Consider the following 19,863-nt stretch of genomic DNA (forward strand, 5'->3'; position numbering starts at 1 on the left):
ATCTGTTTTATTGGAAAAATATTTGAAAAATGTCTCAGTTCAAAATGTTGAAATTTATACTTATGATTTTGTAATATTGATTTTGTATTCGTTGTTTTCGCGAGAATCAAAAAGCGAAGTTATTTCTTTTCAAATAAATTCAAAAGATTTAAAATATCTTCTTTTTACTTCACATGCAGAACAAAACAAAAATATTTTCTAATATGAATTTTGCCATAATTTATTCTGTTTTAACACATAAAATAAGCATAAGCTCTGAGGCATGTGCTAATACCTTTATGTTTCTAACAAGAACTTATTCCCGGTTAAAAAAGCCTATTCCTTTGAATTTTCTGTCATTTTTCTGAAAACGTTTTATTTATTTATTTTTCCTTTTTGGTTATATGAACTTAATAAAAAAAAAAATTGCTTTTAAATACAACAAATTGGTTTCTTAATTATGAGCCCAGGTACATGCTAGGCCTATCTCACCTTATTTACGCCACTGGTTGTTTAGAATAAGGTTTGGAAGTGAGTAGAAATGATTCGATTAATTTCGACGTTACGATAAAAAATTTCAAACAAAAAATTGCTGAGAGTGTTTCTAATAAAGGTGATGATGAACTAAAGAAATGCAGGATATGGGCATGAAAGTTTTTCACCATTGTAGACAAAGAAGGCTCATTTAATCCTCAATTTTAGAATTAATAACTGAATATAAATAGTAATAAAATTATTCAAATTTAATTAAGAAAAGAAAATGTAAACTCTGCGGGGATATATCTTTTTGTTTTATAAGTTGCAGCACCTTCATGGGTATAATGCATATTCCGTCACAGATTGTCAGTGCATTTAGTGATGCTTATAATAATGATGTTCATATGTGTGTGTGTGTTAATTACATTGTTGGATTTAATCAAGTTTATAAATTTTATATCTTTTATTTCCCTCTATCAATTTTTGCACATTAGTTTAAATTTCAGCGGAGTTCGAAAGTTGTAGGATAACTAAATACTTTGAAATTTAATCACTAGATGGCGCACTAATACTGAAAGCAGTAGAATATTTTATTTATATAAAAATGAAATCTTCTTTCTTATCCAACAGCTAATTGTTCACTGCCCCATCTATTGCCAAAAAATTTACTATACTGATTTTATTTAATTTTGAGCCAAAAAATTAATAAATATTTTAGATATATTAAAATTAAAAAATATTAATGAGCTTTTCATAAGGCAACCACCGATTTTGTAATGTAATATAAAAGTGAGTATCAGCTCAAAAAAATATTCTTACTGAGATAATCAACGAAAATGTCCGAATGTAAGTGGGCAACAGAATTTATCTACATTATCAATAAAAACAGTAGTAGCTGCACATTGATACCTAATATTACACTTTGACTTCAATTATTTTATGAGATCCTCTTTTCAGTCCCTCTAATGTATATGAATTATTTTCATTTCACAATAGCCATTCAAATTCTTAATTACTATTTTAATAGGGTACCAAATTACCCAAACGCAGACATCTCAAATTATGTGCTTGAATCAAATGCAAGAATTCTACTAAAAACGATTTTCTATTTAAAAAGCAATCAATAATTTATCGTGAATGCTTTCTACAAGAAAATTATGATTTTTCTTCCTTTTTAAATGTTAAATAGACACGCAATATTAAAGATTTTCATTCATATCCAGAGAGCTATTTTAAATAATTCTGAAAAAAATTTCAACATTAATATATGTTATCAAAAGTGAAAACTCTTGCATCTATAAATATTTCAAATTTGTTCTCAAGTGATCATTAGAAATTATATAATTAGAAATAATATAGATATTCTACATTCCTTTCCATTGTACAACATTTTATTTGATAATATAAATATTTATAAAATTTCAATTAAATTATGTCAATAGTAAAAGAAACCTCAATCTGGTTGCTAAGTAATAAGTTAAATTTTAAAAAATAAATTCAAAGAAATTAATAATTTTAATGTAATAAACGTCCTTTGTCATTACATATTTCATAAAACACATAATACATTAAAAATTATGAATTAAATATTAAAATTCATCAGCTCAATAAAAAGTATTTAATGTTTTCTAAATCAAACATGAATCTAAATCATCTAAATCAAATTATGTAAGTAAATAAGTGCATAGAAAAGTTAAAACCAGAAATTTTTTTCATACTATGCACAGAATTACGAAAAAAAAAATTGGTAACAATAATTTATTTTTGCCAAAAAGATTTTATGGTGTATGATTAAAAATTATATATAGAAAAATATCACCATATTAATAATATCACCATAAAAATATCATCATCATAATAAATTATGATGTTTCAGAAAATATGTTTCAAAAATGTATAAAAATGTATTTATTAATCATATGATTATTACTGAAAGATATTTACATTTCTATAAACTTCAATTTTTTCAATGTAATTTATGTTATACTTTTATTGTTCTCAAGGATAAATAAATAAAAATTAGATTTGTTTAAAAAATTTACTTTCCTTTTTATTTTTATCCAAATAAACAGGATATATGCAAATATTTCTTTTATATTTATAAGTAATTCTCATCTTTCCCTATCTTAATTTATATTTAATTTTTCAAAGGATTGAAGCAAGAATTAATTTATAATGTATTCGTTTTTATTTGAAAACTAAAGTAAATTATTTTTTAATAATTACAAATATACAGCTCATAAATAATACCATATATTACCATTTCTTGTGAAATATTCAATTTCTTTTAATATTAATATCTGCTGTATCCATTTTACATGCTATGATATCAATTTCTGCTCATATGACGTCACATCATAGCCTAAGATGAATTTTTCTCAAATATTATATGACCTGCGCTGTTATGTTTATCATGTGACCATGACACTAGATAAATTGACTCCATTGTTATTAGAAATATGAATAATGAAATTGCCGACTTATCTTTGTTAATCTCATATGCCTAAAGAATACTTCATCAATACAAAGAAAATTAACACCTAAGTTCACACAAATGGAGCGCATAAAAATATTTAATTTCGATCATATTTGTATCTATTAATGCTGAACCAAAATTAGAATTAAATTGATGATCCACATAATTTCATATTGATTGCCAAATCACGTTTCATAATTTAGGTTTATTACTTTTTGCCATTATAAGTCCAAGCATCCGTGTTATCTATGTTTCGAACTCGGTTCTTCATTCATTTTTTTCTTCTTTCTTTTTCCCATCGTCAAAAGAGTTAATAGAGATAAATTTTTATCGCCCTTTAGCCGGCAGAGTAACATTACCAGTTATAGCCGTGACCAGCATTAATGAAATATCGGTTTCTCACGCGATATTTAACTTGCAGCGACTCAACTCAGGCAGATGGCACTTCTGGAACAGCGCCACCTGCCTTGACGGAAACTCAATTAAAAACAAAGTGCTCTTCGTTTAGGTGCAAGCAATTCAATAAATGATTTAATCAAAATTAATTAATTAATTAATTCTAGTGACAGGTTAATTAATTAAAATTGACTTTTACTTTTTGTGGAAGAATTTTGTTCTGATTGTCAAACTCAAAAAGCATTTATATAAATGACGTTTAATTCAATTTCGTCAAAAATTTTGGCAACTCATAAAAGCTATGCTCTTTTGAGAACTTATTTTAAAGGCAAAATTTGTTTACTAATGTGATTTTTTTTATAATTAAATAAATAAAGTGTTTTCTGTTTTATTAAACTTTGCAAATTAATGAGGAAAAGATTTTAAAAAAATGGAAATATTTATTTTGAAATTTCTTTTTTATTAGTTGCATAAGGGAAGTAATTATTTGTAAGTATTATTCTAACTGACTAATAAACTCAAAAATAAAGTATACTAATTTTTGCATTAATTATTGAAGGCATTTAAAAGAATTTTTTTTTATGTAAAATATAGTAATATAATTTTAAAAAAAAGATAGCTGATGATAAAGATACAAAATGATGACATTTTATTTCCTATCCTAAACCACCTATAAATAATACCTAGATCTTAGAACAAAATTTGAGATTGATAAAAAGCATTTATAACCTTTTTTCGAAAAATAGAAGATTGTTAATTCATTGATTATATCAAAATATGAATCTGAAAGTAAAAAATTAGCTAAAATTTACCTAATTTTTTTAAATACAGAGTGAATAAAATTTTCTGAACTATATACAAGTATCGTATCCATAATACATTATACTATCCATATCAACTATTTAATAAACAAATTTTTAACACGTATGACTACAATAATTAAATGAAATTGATTGCATGTAAATACTCTTAGTATGGCAAATACTCCAGATGGCATATTTGTCCAAATAAAATTAATATAAGACAAATAAAAATTTTAATTGAAATCAAGCGCATCTAATCAAAACAAAAATTTAACAATACAATAAACTTAGCCTAGCATGTGGGAGATTAATACTTTTCGATTACAGTTTTCATTTTCCTGGAAAAACGAACTTGTATAATTTCCATTTAAAGATAAAGTATGGCTGTGGAATTTCGTTTCTTCTTTCAAAAATTCAATGAATCAAACAAAAAAATGGAGTTGAGAATTATGTTGTTATTAAAGGAACTGAAAGGACTGTAACTGACTTGGAAGTAAAAAAACAGGGGGGGGGGATTATCAGAAAGAAGCATTCGTAGAGTATTTATTAAAAAATTCTTTTTATACGAATCAGTAAGAAAACTGGACAACATACAACAAGAACTTTTATCTATATAAATAGATTAACAGAACAATAAAAAAAATTTAAAAAAAATATTTATATTTTAAATTATAAAACTTAATCCGCCAAATGATTAATCAAAATGAAAATAAAAAAATAATTCAATATTTTCACTTGAAGTATATAAATAAATTGTAGTGGATAGTTTTTAAAAATTGATTTTATTAACCCTTATCGTGGCAAGATCGATTTTTTGAAGAAAAGCAAAAAAAATGTATATAGGTAGCTTCTTTACGCTATAAAAAACATCAAGAAATAAATAAAAAAAATCGTGTAATAAAAATCGTTTAATAAAACTAAGTTAAAAATTATTTTATAGTGGTAGCATATTTTTATAAAGTTGTATGTATTCATACTATACAAAATGAACATGAGGGTTAACGTCGCATTCAATTAGATAGAAAAAGTATATTTATAACTTCTTCAGTTAAAAAAAAAACAAATAATAAATTACATGAGAACAATTTTTGGAAACACACTTTTATTAGTGAGCTCAAAATTAGTTTTCCTAATTTAATTATTTTTTTAGTATTTAATGTATAATTTATTCTAATAAATATTATGGAATCATGAATAGGTCATTAAGTTTGGAAAATAATAAGGTAGTCTCATTCGAAACACATGATTGAAAAAGATATCATCTAGAGCACATAGCTAAATGAAATTTGAAAATTCTAGAGTATCAGCAAATGGGTGAAAAAAATCGGTTAAAAACACCATCTGACCAAATATGACATATCAAGTTAAACAAAAGTATATAAAAAATAGCTAATGAAATAATACTGACTTCCTCGTTAATTTTAGCAAATCTATCTCTATTTTACTTGCGATTAAAAATTTTTCTTTTTAGTTAATGTACAAAAACAACAACAAAAAGAAAGTTTATCGAAAATCATTTTTGTCATTGATAATTGTCCAAAATGTTTTTATTTTTTATTTCGTGGCTTCGAATTTTTTCAAACGATAATCTAGAATTTTATATACATTAAGCATATATGTATGATAATTTTCCAAGCCAATTAAAACTCAAAAGAGTTATTTAATTAGATCATTTTTAAAAGCTGTGTTATCCATAATACTTATAAAAAAATCGATAATGATAATAATCGATATCTCATAAACCCCGATAACTTGCGCAAAAATAAATGTACCTATTATTTCCATTAAGCAGAGCAGCAATTAAATAAATAATCAAAACTGCATTTACTATTTACTTTCTACGTGAATGGCAACACAAATGTCAAAATAGCCTTTGTATGCATGGAGCTGTTTTGCACGTTTTCACAGTAAAAGGTGGTCGTTTTAAGACATCCATAAAAATGCATCTTCTAACACTTGTTTACAGCTGAAATGAAAGTTTAGGATGTTTTCAATTCTGAATTTTATTTTAGTTTTTTTTTTCTCACAAGGACACAATTTTTTGTGTCATTTAATTGTGTTATCGAGTCTACAATGTTGCCATTAACAGTACTTTATATTCACATAAATATTTTTTTTCCAATAAAATGATTCTGACAAGCGTTAAAAATTTAATGACATATCGCTGTCTGATAAAGCAACATCATAAAAGAAAGCAATAATACTACTACTAATAATAAAATATGTCAAAGAATTACTTTCACCATTTTTCAGGGTGAATTTGATGGAAATTCGTCAAAATCTCGACTTTGATTTTTTTTTTTTTTAAGAATTCAATACTGCACAATTTATAAACGAGATAGTAAAAACTTTTTGTGTAGTACATGTTTATTCCTCAAAAGTTATTTTGTCCCGATCATTTATTTGAAAAGTCACATTCGTCTGTGTTTTGGGTTACACATCTTGCAAAATAGTGCTTTTGTTGTTCTTACATTAAAAAAAAAAAAAAAAAAAAAAAAAAAACTTGTATTTCTAAATGTAAATTCACATAAAGTATTTATTCCTAAGGATTTTTTTTTTTTTTTTTTTTCAAAAGACCACTTTATCACCAATCTGGATAAATTTGCTTCAACTTATAAAAGACTATTTTATTGTTCTTATATTTAGAAACCTTTCGTGTACAAAAACCATACATATGCAGACGATCCGCGCCACGTGCTATTTCCTTAACTAAACAACAAGCGAAAATTCTAACATCCGCCTTTTAAAAAAAGACCACCTGCGGCGATGTAATGCGACGGCATAATTTCGAACGATTGGGGGAAAAAAATGCTCGAATCAGATTAATATCCAATTAAAGCTCCAGCATGTATTACGAGGAAGCGATGTATTGATGACTTGATCACCCTCAAACCAAAATAAAAAGTTTGGCAGTAAAATGAGTGTTAAGAGAGGGATTCATTTTAATAGATGAAGAACTCAAACAATAATTATCTTAAACGTTTTTTATTCTCTTTTGGGTCATTTGACTTTTGCCGTGAATAGTATCGAAATTACCTGACGTAATCGATATTATTTTTAGAATACCATGATATTTGTTAGCTTCATTTGTCTAAAACATCTATACTAATCGTGAGTAAGGTAAATCAGTTCGCTGAGTACCAGAGTGATGAGATTTGTAACAATGGCGTAGCAAAAGGAAGTGATGCTCAAGGTATAATATTTATTTTAATCTTTTATTATAATTTGTTTTAAAAAGTGATCTTCTCAAACTAATAGTTGTTCTTCATGAAGCTAGTGAAGATTTAAGAGGGGGGCATCTCCCCACCTTATCCTCCTGTCTCACTCCAATTTCCTCAGTTCTTCACCGATCATGATCCCTAGAACTCATAACCACCCTTCGTTCAAAAGTTTGTATATTATATATATATATATATATATATATATATATATATATATATATATATATATATATATATATATATATATATATATATATATATTGTTACGAATCTGTGATGCTGCTTCCCAGCATAGTTGGTTCCATCATCAGAAAGACTGTTTTACAGTCATCTGTATTGGACGGAGTTCGGGTGTCGCGTCGGAGGTCCCAGGGCTTGGCGACTTGGCGACGAATTTGGCGCCAAAATAGATTATACCCGAAACATCAAGAATTTTCCCGGTCCGTCCATTGGGAATCGAGATACGCCTCGAAAGTTCCTGATTGGTTGAGGGGCTTCTAGCCCCGCCTCCTGAGATCTATAAAAGGAGGCAGTCTGCAGCTGCCGAGGTAGTAGTCGGAATTGAAGGTGAAGAACGAGTCTTCCAGAGATTAGCAGAGCAGCGGCGGAGTCAAGCTAGTGCTGAACTAAGCTGTGCGCTACTGTCTGCAGTAGAGTCTTGCTGTGTGCACGTCTCGGCTGAAGATAATTGTCTTCTCTATGCTGTATATAGTTGTCGTCTTTGTGCTGTCCTGTGTGTCTTCGTGTAAATAAACGTTTTATTTTCTACTGCTGATTGCTGCCGTTCTCCACACCGTATAACTTCCACTATCCAAACGAACCCGGAAATTTCGTAACGATATATATATATGCGTATAACCCTTTGCCCATATTATCTCGTAAATTGGATAACTAGAGTGATTTTGTTTGGATTTTAACTGGCTTAGAATATGTTTTTAGAAATGTAGAAATCTCCGACGAGTTTGTAAATGACTATTCAAGCTCAATGGGAGTGGAAATGGTGAGGGATTGAAATTTTCATTCGCTGTAATTTTCTTAATATTGAAGATAGAAAAGTAAATCCAATTAATCAAATTAAGAGCCTTATTAAGACAAACAACTTTTGAATTTAAAGTTTTTTGATAATTGCAATATCTTAGAAGTTAGAGGCCGAAAAGTGATTTTCATGTCCTAATTCTGACTGTTTCTAACAATAACAATTTATATTGCAAGGTAGTAACTCATATGTAAAGGAATCTACCCTTGCCTTGCAGTTTCCAGAGCTTTATTAAAATGTACAGCTCATTTATCAAATATTTTTGTTTTTAAGACATGGTTAAAATTTCCTTTTTATCACGCTTTGTACTGTAATATTTATTTATCTTTCTTTTTTTGTATTAAAGGTCCACTATACCAAACTAAATAGAAGTCAAATGAGTTCCAGAAACGATGGTATCGGATCAAGATGCTAAGATGACTCAAGATCCGCCAACATCATTTAACCATGATTCAAATTTGTTCAAGCCATTCTTAAATCAATGTCACAGTTTCTAAACCGGATGTTGTCTACTATATAAAACTCCACTTCATGGATTTCCCAAATGCCTTTCTCGCTAAACATAGCAACAATTGATACTTTGTGGTATAATTGTAATGGCAATTGTTTCTACCAAGGCAAAAGACATGGCATGTATAGAAATAAGGTGCTTTGGAAAGTAAATGCCTCCCCTCGTCATATCTAGGCACATTCTTTGTATTGTGGAATCAAGAATCTGACAAATCCCGTGAATTTCCTAAATGTCCTGCGAATGTGAATTTCCTAAATGTCCTGCGAAAGTGAATTTCCTAAATTTCCACAATGCTCAATTCCTCGCTCCAATTCAAATTTAGCTCATTCTTATTTTTACAAAATGAAGTGCTTTACAAAACATCTACTAGTAAATAGACAGTACTGTAAACGTTTGTCCTGGTTTTTTTGTTTTTTTTTTATCTGTTTTAACATGATGGGTAAGTACCTTGCAAATTTGTAAGTTATTTTCCTTTGACTCAGACAACTTTTTGCGACATAAGTTTAAGAAAAAATGCCGAGGTTGATTCTGCAGTAGCCAATAAATGTTAGCAAAGAGTTTTTATTAAGAGGAAATAAAAGAGTATTACTTGATATTGATGTTTAATAAATTTCATAGACTAGTCGCATCATGCCACATGTATGATGGCATGATGCGATTGAAATCTCACTCACCTATTAATCTCAGAACTATATAACATACGTATATAAATTAACGTGTCTGGTTAATTAAGGATTGACTTTCTTACAAATCGCATTCGTGGCCATCCTTTAAATCTTTTCTGTTCCACTTAATCCAGTTAAATCCCGAGATATCTACTTTTAATTTCAGAAGTATGACAACTATGGTAATGAAAGTAACATTTATATGTGGAAAGGTAGCTATGTGATATTAGATCAGATTACTTGCAGCGCTACCAGAGATAAAATTCGGAGTTAACAACGCTCCTATCTCGAAAACGGCACTCGATACGGTTTAACCCTCTAACTGCATAATTTTTATCATCACTACTTAGATCCGATGTTTGCAAAGAAGTTCAAATATTTTTCCAAAGTGAACTGATATTATATGTGATACGATAATATGTGATATAATAAAAATCATCTGTAATCGTAAAAATAAACACTTTAAACTGCGAAAAACGCGGGATGCAAAAGAAAATGGATTGATTGCGAACCCGCGGAAATCACGGGATAAGCAGCTGGAGGGTTAAATTCATTTACAAAGTTGTAAAGCGTCATTGATTTAGAAAGAAAAGACGTGTTATCTTTCTTACATTAGTGTTAAGAATAAGATGCATAAAACTCACATTTTTTTAGTAACAATTTAAAAAATCGTGGCGTCACAAAAGGGGTAATTACCTGTAGTAATTCCTTGCCATGATAGAGTAATTGCCTGTGATTAAACTTACTAAATTTTCTTGTTGATATCTATGCATCTGGACTTGATTCCTGATGCACACTAAGATGCACATCTAAGATGCAACCTGACAGGTAACATCTTAGCACAGGTTTAACTTGTTGTTGAAAATTTCGCACTTAGCATTAATCGGCAGCATTCATAATGCAAAAATTGGAAAGAGCATTAAAATGTTCCATCTCTCAGTAATGGGTATTCACACATTATTTTGAATTAAAACTTCCTCATTCTAAATAATGACGAGTATAAAGGTTGAACTGATGCCCACCATCCTCTACAAACTTCCAACCACTGAGAGAAGATTTGATCCTCACAAACTTAATTTGAACCTGCTCGCATATGACGAAATCGATTGTCTGATCTACAGGTCCCAAAGCCAAGATCTCGTTTCTAAATCGCCTTCTCTTTCTCATTTTCGTATGACGGTTTCTGAATGTTTTTTTAAAATGCAAAAAAAATCTGCATGCATCAGAAAAAATCGGTGAGATTGACCTTGATTTTGCTTTCAGATCTTTTATAATGAATTAATGAATGCAAGTTAAGATTTCATCCAAAAAGCTGATTTAGGAATTCTGACTGACAATCAAAATTAATTTGGACCTTCTTAATTTAAAGAAAACTCGTTCAATTGTGTACACACAATTTTTCTCTCCTTTTTCAAAAAAAATTCTATTTATAAAATCAAGTTGAAATGAAATTATAAATTAAATAAAGAGGCATGGTATCAAAACACAGACAAAAAATAAAACATGTTATTAGATATTTGATGACATGCGATGTTACGTTTGTCACGTGATTGTAAAATCAATTGACTTCTACTGAATTCTTAAAAATTACTTTTTCCTCTAATCTACTGAGACCAATCCTCTAACCGGGACATCTATTGAATGTCCATTTGCTTAATATATATGTAGATAAATGATGTCTAGAAATGGCTTCAGTTCAATTCCGGTCAGATGACTAACGTTAAATTTTTCGAAATATATATATATAAAAAAAAATACTATACATATTTACCTATGTCATTGCCAGAAGTAAATCTTTACTTTCCTTTCTAGCGGTATATTTAATTTCCACAGTTTTGAATTGCTCAAACACCAGAAAAATCTCAATGCGATCGCATTGTGGGAAGCTCCTTCAAAATGTCTTTTTCTTCACCATCTTAGATCAAAGAACGCATCTTTTTAAGATGCAATTTTTTCAGTGTTTTGAAGAAACTTTTGACGAATAGAACAACAGGGTGAACATATCTTCTTTACTTATAATAAAGATGAATGTGCATTGGTGCTCTACAGGCTAAGCCGTTTGACCTAGAGCTACCAAACTTGGCACTTATAAACTTTGGAGGGTGGAATGCGCACTTCAGTGCGATGTTTTAAAAATTTTAATTAAAAAGTAAGTGAAATTTTGACGTTTTTCCGTGGTATCAAAAATATAACAGCATAAAAATGATTTTAAAATCATCTTTAGGTTCAAAAAATTATCTTTTCGTCGATAATAATTTTTAAATCTGTTTTTTTTTTCCAAGTTTCAATCTTTAATAAATTTTTTGAAAATATTTTATTCATATTTTTTAACAATTTATTTCACACAAAATAATTATAAAATTTAAATCTGCACGAATAAATTTCGTGTGCATAGGAAAATTAGCTTTTATCAATGTGTTGCCAAAAGTTCAAATTAAAATATTATATTTATTAACTCTTATTACTAATTAAACCTAGAAAAATGTAATTTTCAGCAAGTATCCGTAAGAAATGAAATAAAATGAAACATGATATTTTCGAGAATGATAAGCATACACACACAAAAAAAAAGATTTCCGAATTTATCAATTCAATAATTCTGTAGTATTTAAAGCAAACATGTATGGTTCATATGTATACGTATATGTAATATCCATTTTAAACGGGTTTCAACACCTAATTTCTAAACAGTTAGGATTAGTTATATACTTTGAAGAGGAAAAATGGTCTAAATGAAGTAAAGGATATTATTTTATGCAGTTTCAGTCAGCAAATGTTCTACTGAATTAAGGGTTTTCTATATTTATACAGATCCGAAGCCCTTTCAATTATATTTAGTTACATATTCTTGAGACACTATAACATTTTAAATAAAACTGAAAGGTCCATGCTATTGCGACTAAAAGTGAGTGAGCTATGAAAATCTGAATATTACTTTTTTTTGTAAAAACATGCAACTTTAGATCATTCCATTGATCTCAAAGAAGATAACTCCAATCGTAATGCTGGGAGTTTCCCCAAAGCTGATTAACCTAATATTACGAAATTTTTGATTGCCTTAAAATAGTGATATTCAGAATTCGATAAGGCTCAGTTGCAGAAGATAGAATTTTTTGTTTGTTTGTTTAAAAGTTGGAGTGTCAAGAATATTTACTGAGTACTTAAGAATTTAGATTTCCTAATTTTATCAGAAGTATATTTATTGACCAAAATAAAATTAATTAACTTCATTTAGATCCTTCAGAGAGTCAAAATAAAAACTGAATTTTCACCGAATTTTTGATTGAATAATTCTTTGAGATATTGCACAAATTATATATAACATTATGTAGTGCACATAAAAATTTCAATGACTAGCGACTGTGTTTGCTGTACTCATATTTTTAAAAAGCATGTTTGATTTCAGCAAAACAGTTTTTGTATTAATTGAAGTTTAATCACTTTCATTTCAATTTAGAGTTCAAATTTTACGGCAGCCGACAGAAAATAAAATAGATATAATACAATAAACAGAACGGTGTAAAGTTTCTATAATAATATGAGTTAATATGACTATCAAAATTGGGAGCTTAAAATTATTTTGCTGAAGAAGTAATTATAAAAACAGGTTGTTTAAAATATTAATTGAAAATTTTAGCCAATATTATTTCCAGGGAACCAGATAGTCACCAAAAGCGGCTAATGCCTAATTGAGATTGTGATACTAGAATAATATTGAAAGAATATGAATCAGAAGACAATAATAAACCACACAGACAAAAATTATATAAATGAAGATATCTTTATTCACAAGGTTTCTGTTTTAAATATATGAGAGCATCAACAAATAAAACGAAAAGTAAACGTATAGCACATACATACACAATTAAGTAGTCAATGTCATAAAAGTTTGGGTTGTTCACAATTCATATGAAAAAATATAGGGATGAATCATTATGCTGGACATGTTACACTGCCTTAATAAAATAAGTTTCTGCAGAATAAAAACATCAAACAAGCGTTAATTTCTTTCAAAAGAAAACAAATATAGCAACTGTTATTCTTATTATTAACAATCTAACAGATGTACTAAAGCTGCATCATGATTTTTAAAAAAAGTATGTTTTCATTTTATTAAATTTCTTGACGTACGTTGATGAGTTTGTTTCGCTAATTCGTTAACATATTTCTCATCCATATACATATTCCTCAATAACATTCACATTCTTCATCTTTAATGATGTCCATATTCCTCATCCTCAATAATATTCAAATTTCTCATCAACGTAAAGTAGTGGCACCACTTAATTCATTATGAATATAACAACATACATTTAAAACTGGGCAAATAATACTGTTGAAAAGAATGCAATTTTGATCGATTTACAAAAAGAACGCATGACTGCATCACTGTCACTGCGATTTGTCAGCCTTATGTATAAAATATGACAAGATCTTAAGTTGTGCGTTTTTTAAAATTAATTTTCAATTATATTTTTTCTATTCCCATTTATATTAATCATAAGTCTCAACAGATGGCACCACGTGAAATAGAAGCATCCATATAAGTAAGCAGGTTCTCTCTTCCCTGGTAGATATAGCTAAGTACTGGAATCGAGTTATATCCACTCAAATAACAGGATGTAATTTCTACTAAATTCCTACTACCTATTCGTGGTTGGTGATGATGCTTAGATTCTAATCTCATTTACCTGTTTTCCCGCGATCACGTGTATTAATCAAATCCCAGCGCTCAGACAGAATGAGGCAATTCCATTGCGGTTGAGGTTATATATATCATACTGAATTCTGAACATGCAATGCAGCTTTAGTGTTCAGTTTTGGAATTTCAAATATTAAAATATTTTTTTTAATCTAGATCAGATTCTGTATTTTTACAAAGCTGATTTAACTGCTATTATTTTACATTTTGCAACATATCTCAAAATGAGAAATTCTTTCAAAGCAGAATTTAAAAAAAGATCTAAAGGAGAGAAAAAAATAATATGAAAGGCTGCCTTTTATGTTTGCTCTGTGGAAAGATAAATGAAAATGAAGATGACAAATGTTATGGCACATATGCTGAGATTAATATAATGCATAAATTAATGATTCAGGATTTTAGAAATAATTCGTAAAACAAAAAGAAAAGGAATGAATTGATGAAATCTCAAACATAGTAAACATTTAACAATCAATTTGTAAAAATTTGGCATCAAAAATTTGCAACAATAAAATATCTGATAACAAAGTTCTTTCAATTTAAAACAAGCATATCCAAGCCTACTTTATGCTATAATATTCTTTAAAATATCAAAGCAATTTGAAAATTTCCAATTATATAAAAGATAGCTTATGTAAATATGACACTTCTAGTATATATTTAAAATCTGAAATCAGATTTTCTTTCTTCAAATTCCTTTCAGTCGTTAAAACAATAGGTAGTTTTTAAGTTTAAAAAAAAATCGAGAACACGATGTTCTAGTGGAACATGAATGTTTTTAAAAAGAGATAAATCGCCAAATGTGGTATTAGAACCATGACTTATGATGGCAACCATCATCACGATTGGCGAAAGAGTCACTAAATTGCCGACAACACAGTAACGTGTTCTCGAATTTTCTGTTTTTCATAAGATTGCATTTCAATTACATGTATTCAAAATGCAAAAAGGGACATGATAAAACACACTGCAATCAATGGGAAGGTTTCTAACATATCGAACAATTCAGCAGTAGAATTTTTACTGGTTTTAACAATTTTTTCTTTATTGCAAGCTATTTGACATAATTTATATTCAGTGCAAAATATATTATATCAACCTTTAGGTAAACACCATGAGCACTTTAAATTACAAAAAAATAAACGCTCAGAATAATATAAAGGATATACAGATGCGTGCAAGCAATTTGTACACATCGTGTTCTGGTAACTACAACCATAACTATTTACAACTTGGAAACCATATCACACTCTTGTACGATTGAGCAATAATAAAAATGTATATATACAAATATATTTACAGAAAAACCATGGCACTGAATACGCCACCAAACCTGAGCCCAAATAAATATGAGTCCCATCCAAATCGTAGATTATCATATATCACAGCTATTATTTATAAGACGTCGGCAAATTTAATGCGGGAAAATCAAATTGCTTGTTTAAGAGCAGAAACCAAATTTAATAAAATATTAACCAAGAATTGGCGATTGATTATATTGCAAAAGTAACATCAATTTTAGTTATTAAATTTATATAAGTTTTTAAACACAAGAAGAATAAAAAATCTTTTTTTTTTTTCAGGGTACATACAAATAGCACACAATACCAAACGATTAAAATAGGTTATTTTGTAATTTTTAAAAAGTTTTTTGTGCAATAGTTTGAGCAAACATCAGGGCATATTACAACAAAGTGCAAAGCTAGCTATTTTATATACAGACATGTTTAATTATATATTTCTGTATATATATTTATAATATATATATATTCACATTTTATCACGTGGCACAACGAATAACTATTGCTTCAACAATGTCAAAATATAACCCCATCATTTTTAAAAAAGTAGTATGTTATAAGTAGTGCAGAAGTTGGCAACAGGGAAATTTCTGATTTGGCACAAAAATATAATGATCTCATTCGACGGCAAGCATGCGATACGAACATCGGATTGTCCAGACAAAAACGAAAAAAGAAACTTAAATAAAATCAAATATTCCTCGACCTCGTGTTTAGTGAAATAATAGCGGCAAATTAGAAGATCACGTGATCGCATCGAGATCACGTGACTTTCAGATTACAGGCGCAGGCTGCCATCTGCCGACTACAATATCAATTAAATGCGAACTAATTAATGCAAATGAATTGCATATCAAATGAAAAAAAAAAAAAAGTTTGAAAAATTAACAAATATTTTCTGCCTAAATTATATCTGTGTCCAAATTTGATTAGTATTAAAATATTATCTGTTTAAAATTAATCAATATCCTTCTATGAAGCAACTATTTTCATGTTATTTTAAAATAAAATCTCTAGTTTTTAAAAAGATTAAAATACTTTATTTTTCAGTCAGCGTGTAAATAGGTTGGGGGAAAAAAGCTAAGTCACATTTTATGTGCGGTTCTCTTAAACAGCTTTAAAAGTATGATCTCTGGGTTACAATAAATTCGAACAACATTAATGCTAAGCACAACAATCATATACATATATTTATATGTGTAATTTTTACTATATTATAAACATTTGCAACTTTTATCCGGGTCATCTGTATAGAAGACAACCAGTTTCCAAATCTTATGATCTGTATGAACAACTACCAAAACTAGAATATCTTCACAACTCGTTAACCTGTTAAAAGAGGAATTAATTGTCGACCAACTCTTTATATATTTCAACTTCCCTGTTAACAAATTAAACAATTCTATCATTCCAAAATAGATGAAGAGCCTAAATTCTCTGTCTTTTTATAGTTTTTTTTTAATTTAATAATAATCTATAAAAGGGAACAGTCAATACAATAATTAGAATACAGGAAAACACATTTTCATTTTGCAGAACACCTCACATTACATTTATATATACAAACGCATTAGCAAAATGAAAAAGTTTTTTCACACAAATCTATAACACAAGTTATCTGCTAAAATCCATTACAAATTAATGATTGCTAACTATGTTAGCAAAAACACAAATAAATTTTAAATAAGAAAATCTGGTTAGACTTGAGAACATGCTACGTCCCCCCCCCCATTTTTTTTCAAGCGACAATTTGACAAATATGGTATTAGATCTAATACAATTGATCTAACAATTGGCAAAACTGTCGCAAAATTGGCAACATAGCAGAATCATGTACTCAAGATGAAATGAAAATTTAACAATATTTTCAACCCTACACTTTGACATTAAGCACACACGCCACTGTACATGAAATCAATATACGATTTTTAAATAATTTGAGATGGTTAACCCTACACTGAATGACTCTACATATTTGTATGACAACCATTTAAAAAAAAAAACTGAATAATGTAATAGTTAAATTAACTAAAATTATTCATTTAACAATTAAATGGCTAATCATAGTTCGTCATATTTTTTAAAAATTGCTTTGGAAAGACTTTTCCAATTATTATAACATAAAATGAATGGGTTATTTAGACTTACTGAAGCTCAACCACCATAGAAATGGCCATTTATAAGATTAAAAATCAAATCTGGTGCATCAGGGGATGCACCAGATTTCTCCAAGCGAAATGTTTTTTAGAGTACTCAAGGTCGCGAAAGTCTAATAGTAAGAAGACAAAAGATACTTTTGTCTCAAATATCCATCAACCTTGTAAATTGACAACGGGTCGAAATAACGAAGTACAGTCTAATATATCTGAAAGGCTTCAAAACGGGACAATGATATAATTTGGAATACTAGAGGAGAATATCTTCTTAAGTTTCATTCTCTTTGTAAATACTGCAAAATGATGCAGAAATTATTTGGAACTGAGCTACTTATCCCGTGCTGGATATGTTTTAGTTGGAAAGCATCGTAGAAGAACGTCAAAATAGTTACTGAAGAGTATTAGTCAGCATTTAGATTGGAATTAATCAATCACAAATTAAAGTTCTTTTTTCAGAAGAAATTTAATTTAGCAGTTATTTTAGCTATTTATAATTTTTAAAAATAGAGTCAAATTTAATTTTTAAAGAAATGTCTTTCATTCATATATTTACATAAAATTTATAGAATCATGCAGTGTAGGATTAAAAAATCACATCGTTTCATATTCATGTCACAAACATACTTTCTGTGCGATTTCTTCTTTTCAAATAAATATCTCTTATTTAACAATATATATCACTATATGATAACATTTAAAAATTTCTCTGCACATGCGCATCGAAAATTTCTGTGACCTTATGAAAATAACATTTCTTCTATCTTCATGGGAAAACGAGAACAACAAAAATCAGCATTTGTCTCTGAGATGATCCAGCATCGTTCATTCTGCGAAAGAAAGAAAAAAATTTAATTAGAATAACCGTATAAAAAGAAAGAGCAAAAATCCATATGAAAAGTCAAACTGCAACACATTTTAAACTGCAGATATTTAAATACTGATAAATTCTGAAACAGATATAACATTTAAATATTGTTTTGTATACACCTAAAAATATTGAAATAGTTTTATTTACACATTGAGTGCGAAAGTTTTAGAATTTTATGTTACCAATAATCCTATATCAAAGCAAAGCCGAATTAGATGGCAAAATTCAGTCGTATAAAATCGTCTGCTTGTCATAAAGAACAAAGTTATAAACTAAATTTTTTTTCAGCTGTCAAACATAAAACATTTTTAAACAGCAGCGTAAATAAATGAAGCGTGTGTTGAGTCAGAAATTAAATACGAATATAAAAAAGAATTCTGACAGAACAAAATTATCTACAAATAAATATTAAATAATAAAATATATTAATATGAAAAACTTAAATAATCATTATTTTTCAGTTGCTATACTTACAAAAAAGAATTAATTTTAAACATCAAAACGATAAAAAGAAAGCATATAATAGAAAAAAAAAATCGAAACGTGCGATTTTTTTTTAGCTCTATTAATTTTTGTATTCGATATATTACATAATGTTGCATTAAATATATTTATTCCATAGTTCGGGATTTTAGAGTGTTATTATTAATTGAAATTAACTAATACGCATTAATTTTTCTATCTATTAGACAAATAAAATAAATTTTAAAGAAAAAAACTAATGTCTTCATAAGGCAAACGATTATCTTGCACACGTTCCATTTAAGAACAATAAAATGAAAAACAAACACAGAGCAAAAAAAGCATTAATGGGGGTGGAAACGCGCGGGGGAGTATATACATAACTATTTTTTCTCCGCATCTCGAAAGCATGGCAAAACTTATTTTAGCTCATAGGTCACAGTCTATTGTTGACTAAGAATTTAGCTCTATTTCTGTTCCGCGTATGTTCTGTGCGCTTTGGTTCGAAATACCCTTTTCCTTAATGTGGATACAGTTACAGTTGACGAAAGATATTTGTCTTTTATCTTCCACTTAAGACAACCAAGTGGTTGCCAAGAGGCGATAGCAAGTTTTGCCTTTTTAACACTTCCTTCCCCCCTCCCTCCAACCACTGAGTTCGCAAATTCTTTCGGCTAAGTTTTACACGAAGAGCGGTAAAACAAGGACAATGTTTCTGGTTCGAAATACCTTAAGGTTTCAAAAACTGCTCTCCTGAAGAAATGGTGAGAGGTTCAATTAATTCTTGTTTCTTTTAATGAAATATTACCT

The 19,863-nt window shown here is 28.6% G+C and overlaps 1 protein-coding gene across 3 annotated transcripts in view; it reads right to left on the reverse strand.

The window, feature by feature from the left end:
• Positions 1-13,351: 13,351 nt before the first annotated feature.
• The window catches only part of LOC129968941 (uncharacterized), a 150,354-nt gene continuing 143,842 nt past the window's right edge, over positions 13,352-19,863 (reverse strand). For all 3 annotated transcript variants that reach the window (XM_056083304.1, XM_056083305.1, XM_056083303.1), the window contains one exon: positions 13,352-18,550. In XM_056083304.1, the coding sequence (XP_055939279.1) occupies positions 18,546-18,550 (5 nt within the window). In that variant the 3' untranslated portion in view covers positions 13,352-18,545. The remainder of the gene's footprint in view (positions 18,551-19,863) is intronic.

Source organism: Argiope bruennichi, chromosome 5 (genome assembly GCF_947563725.1).
Source record: "Argiope bruennichi chromosome 5, qqArgBrue1.1, whole genome shotgun sequence".
Classification (NCBI taxonomy): domain Eukaryota; kingdom Metazoa; phylum Arthropoda; class Arachnida; order Araneae; family Araneidae; genus Argiope; species Argiope bruennichi.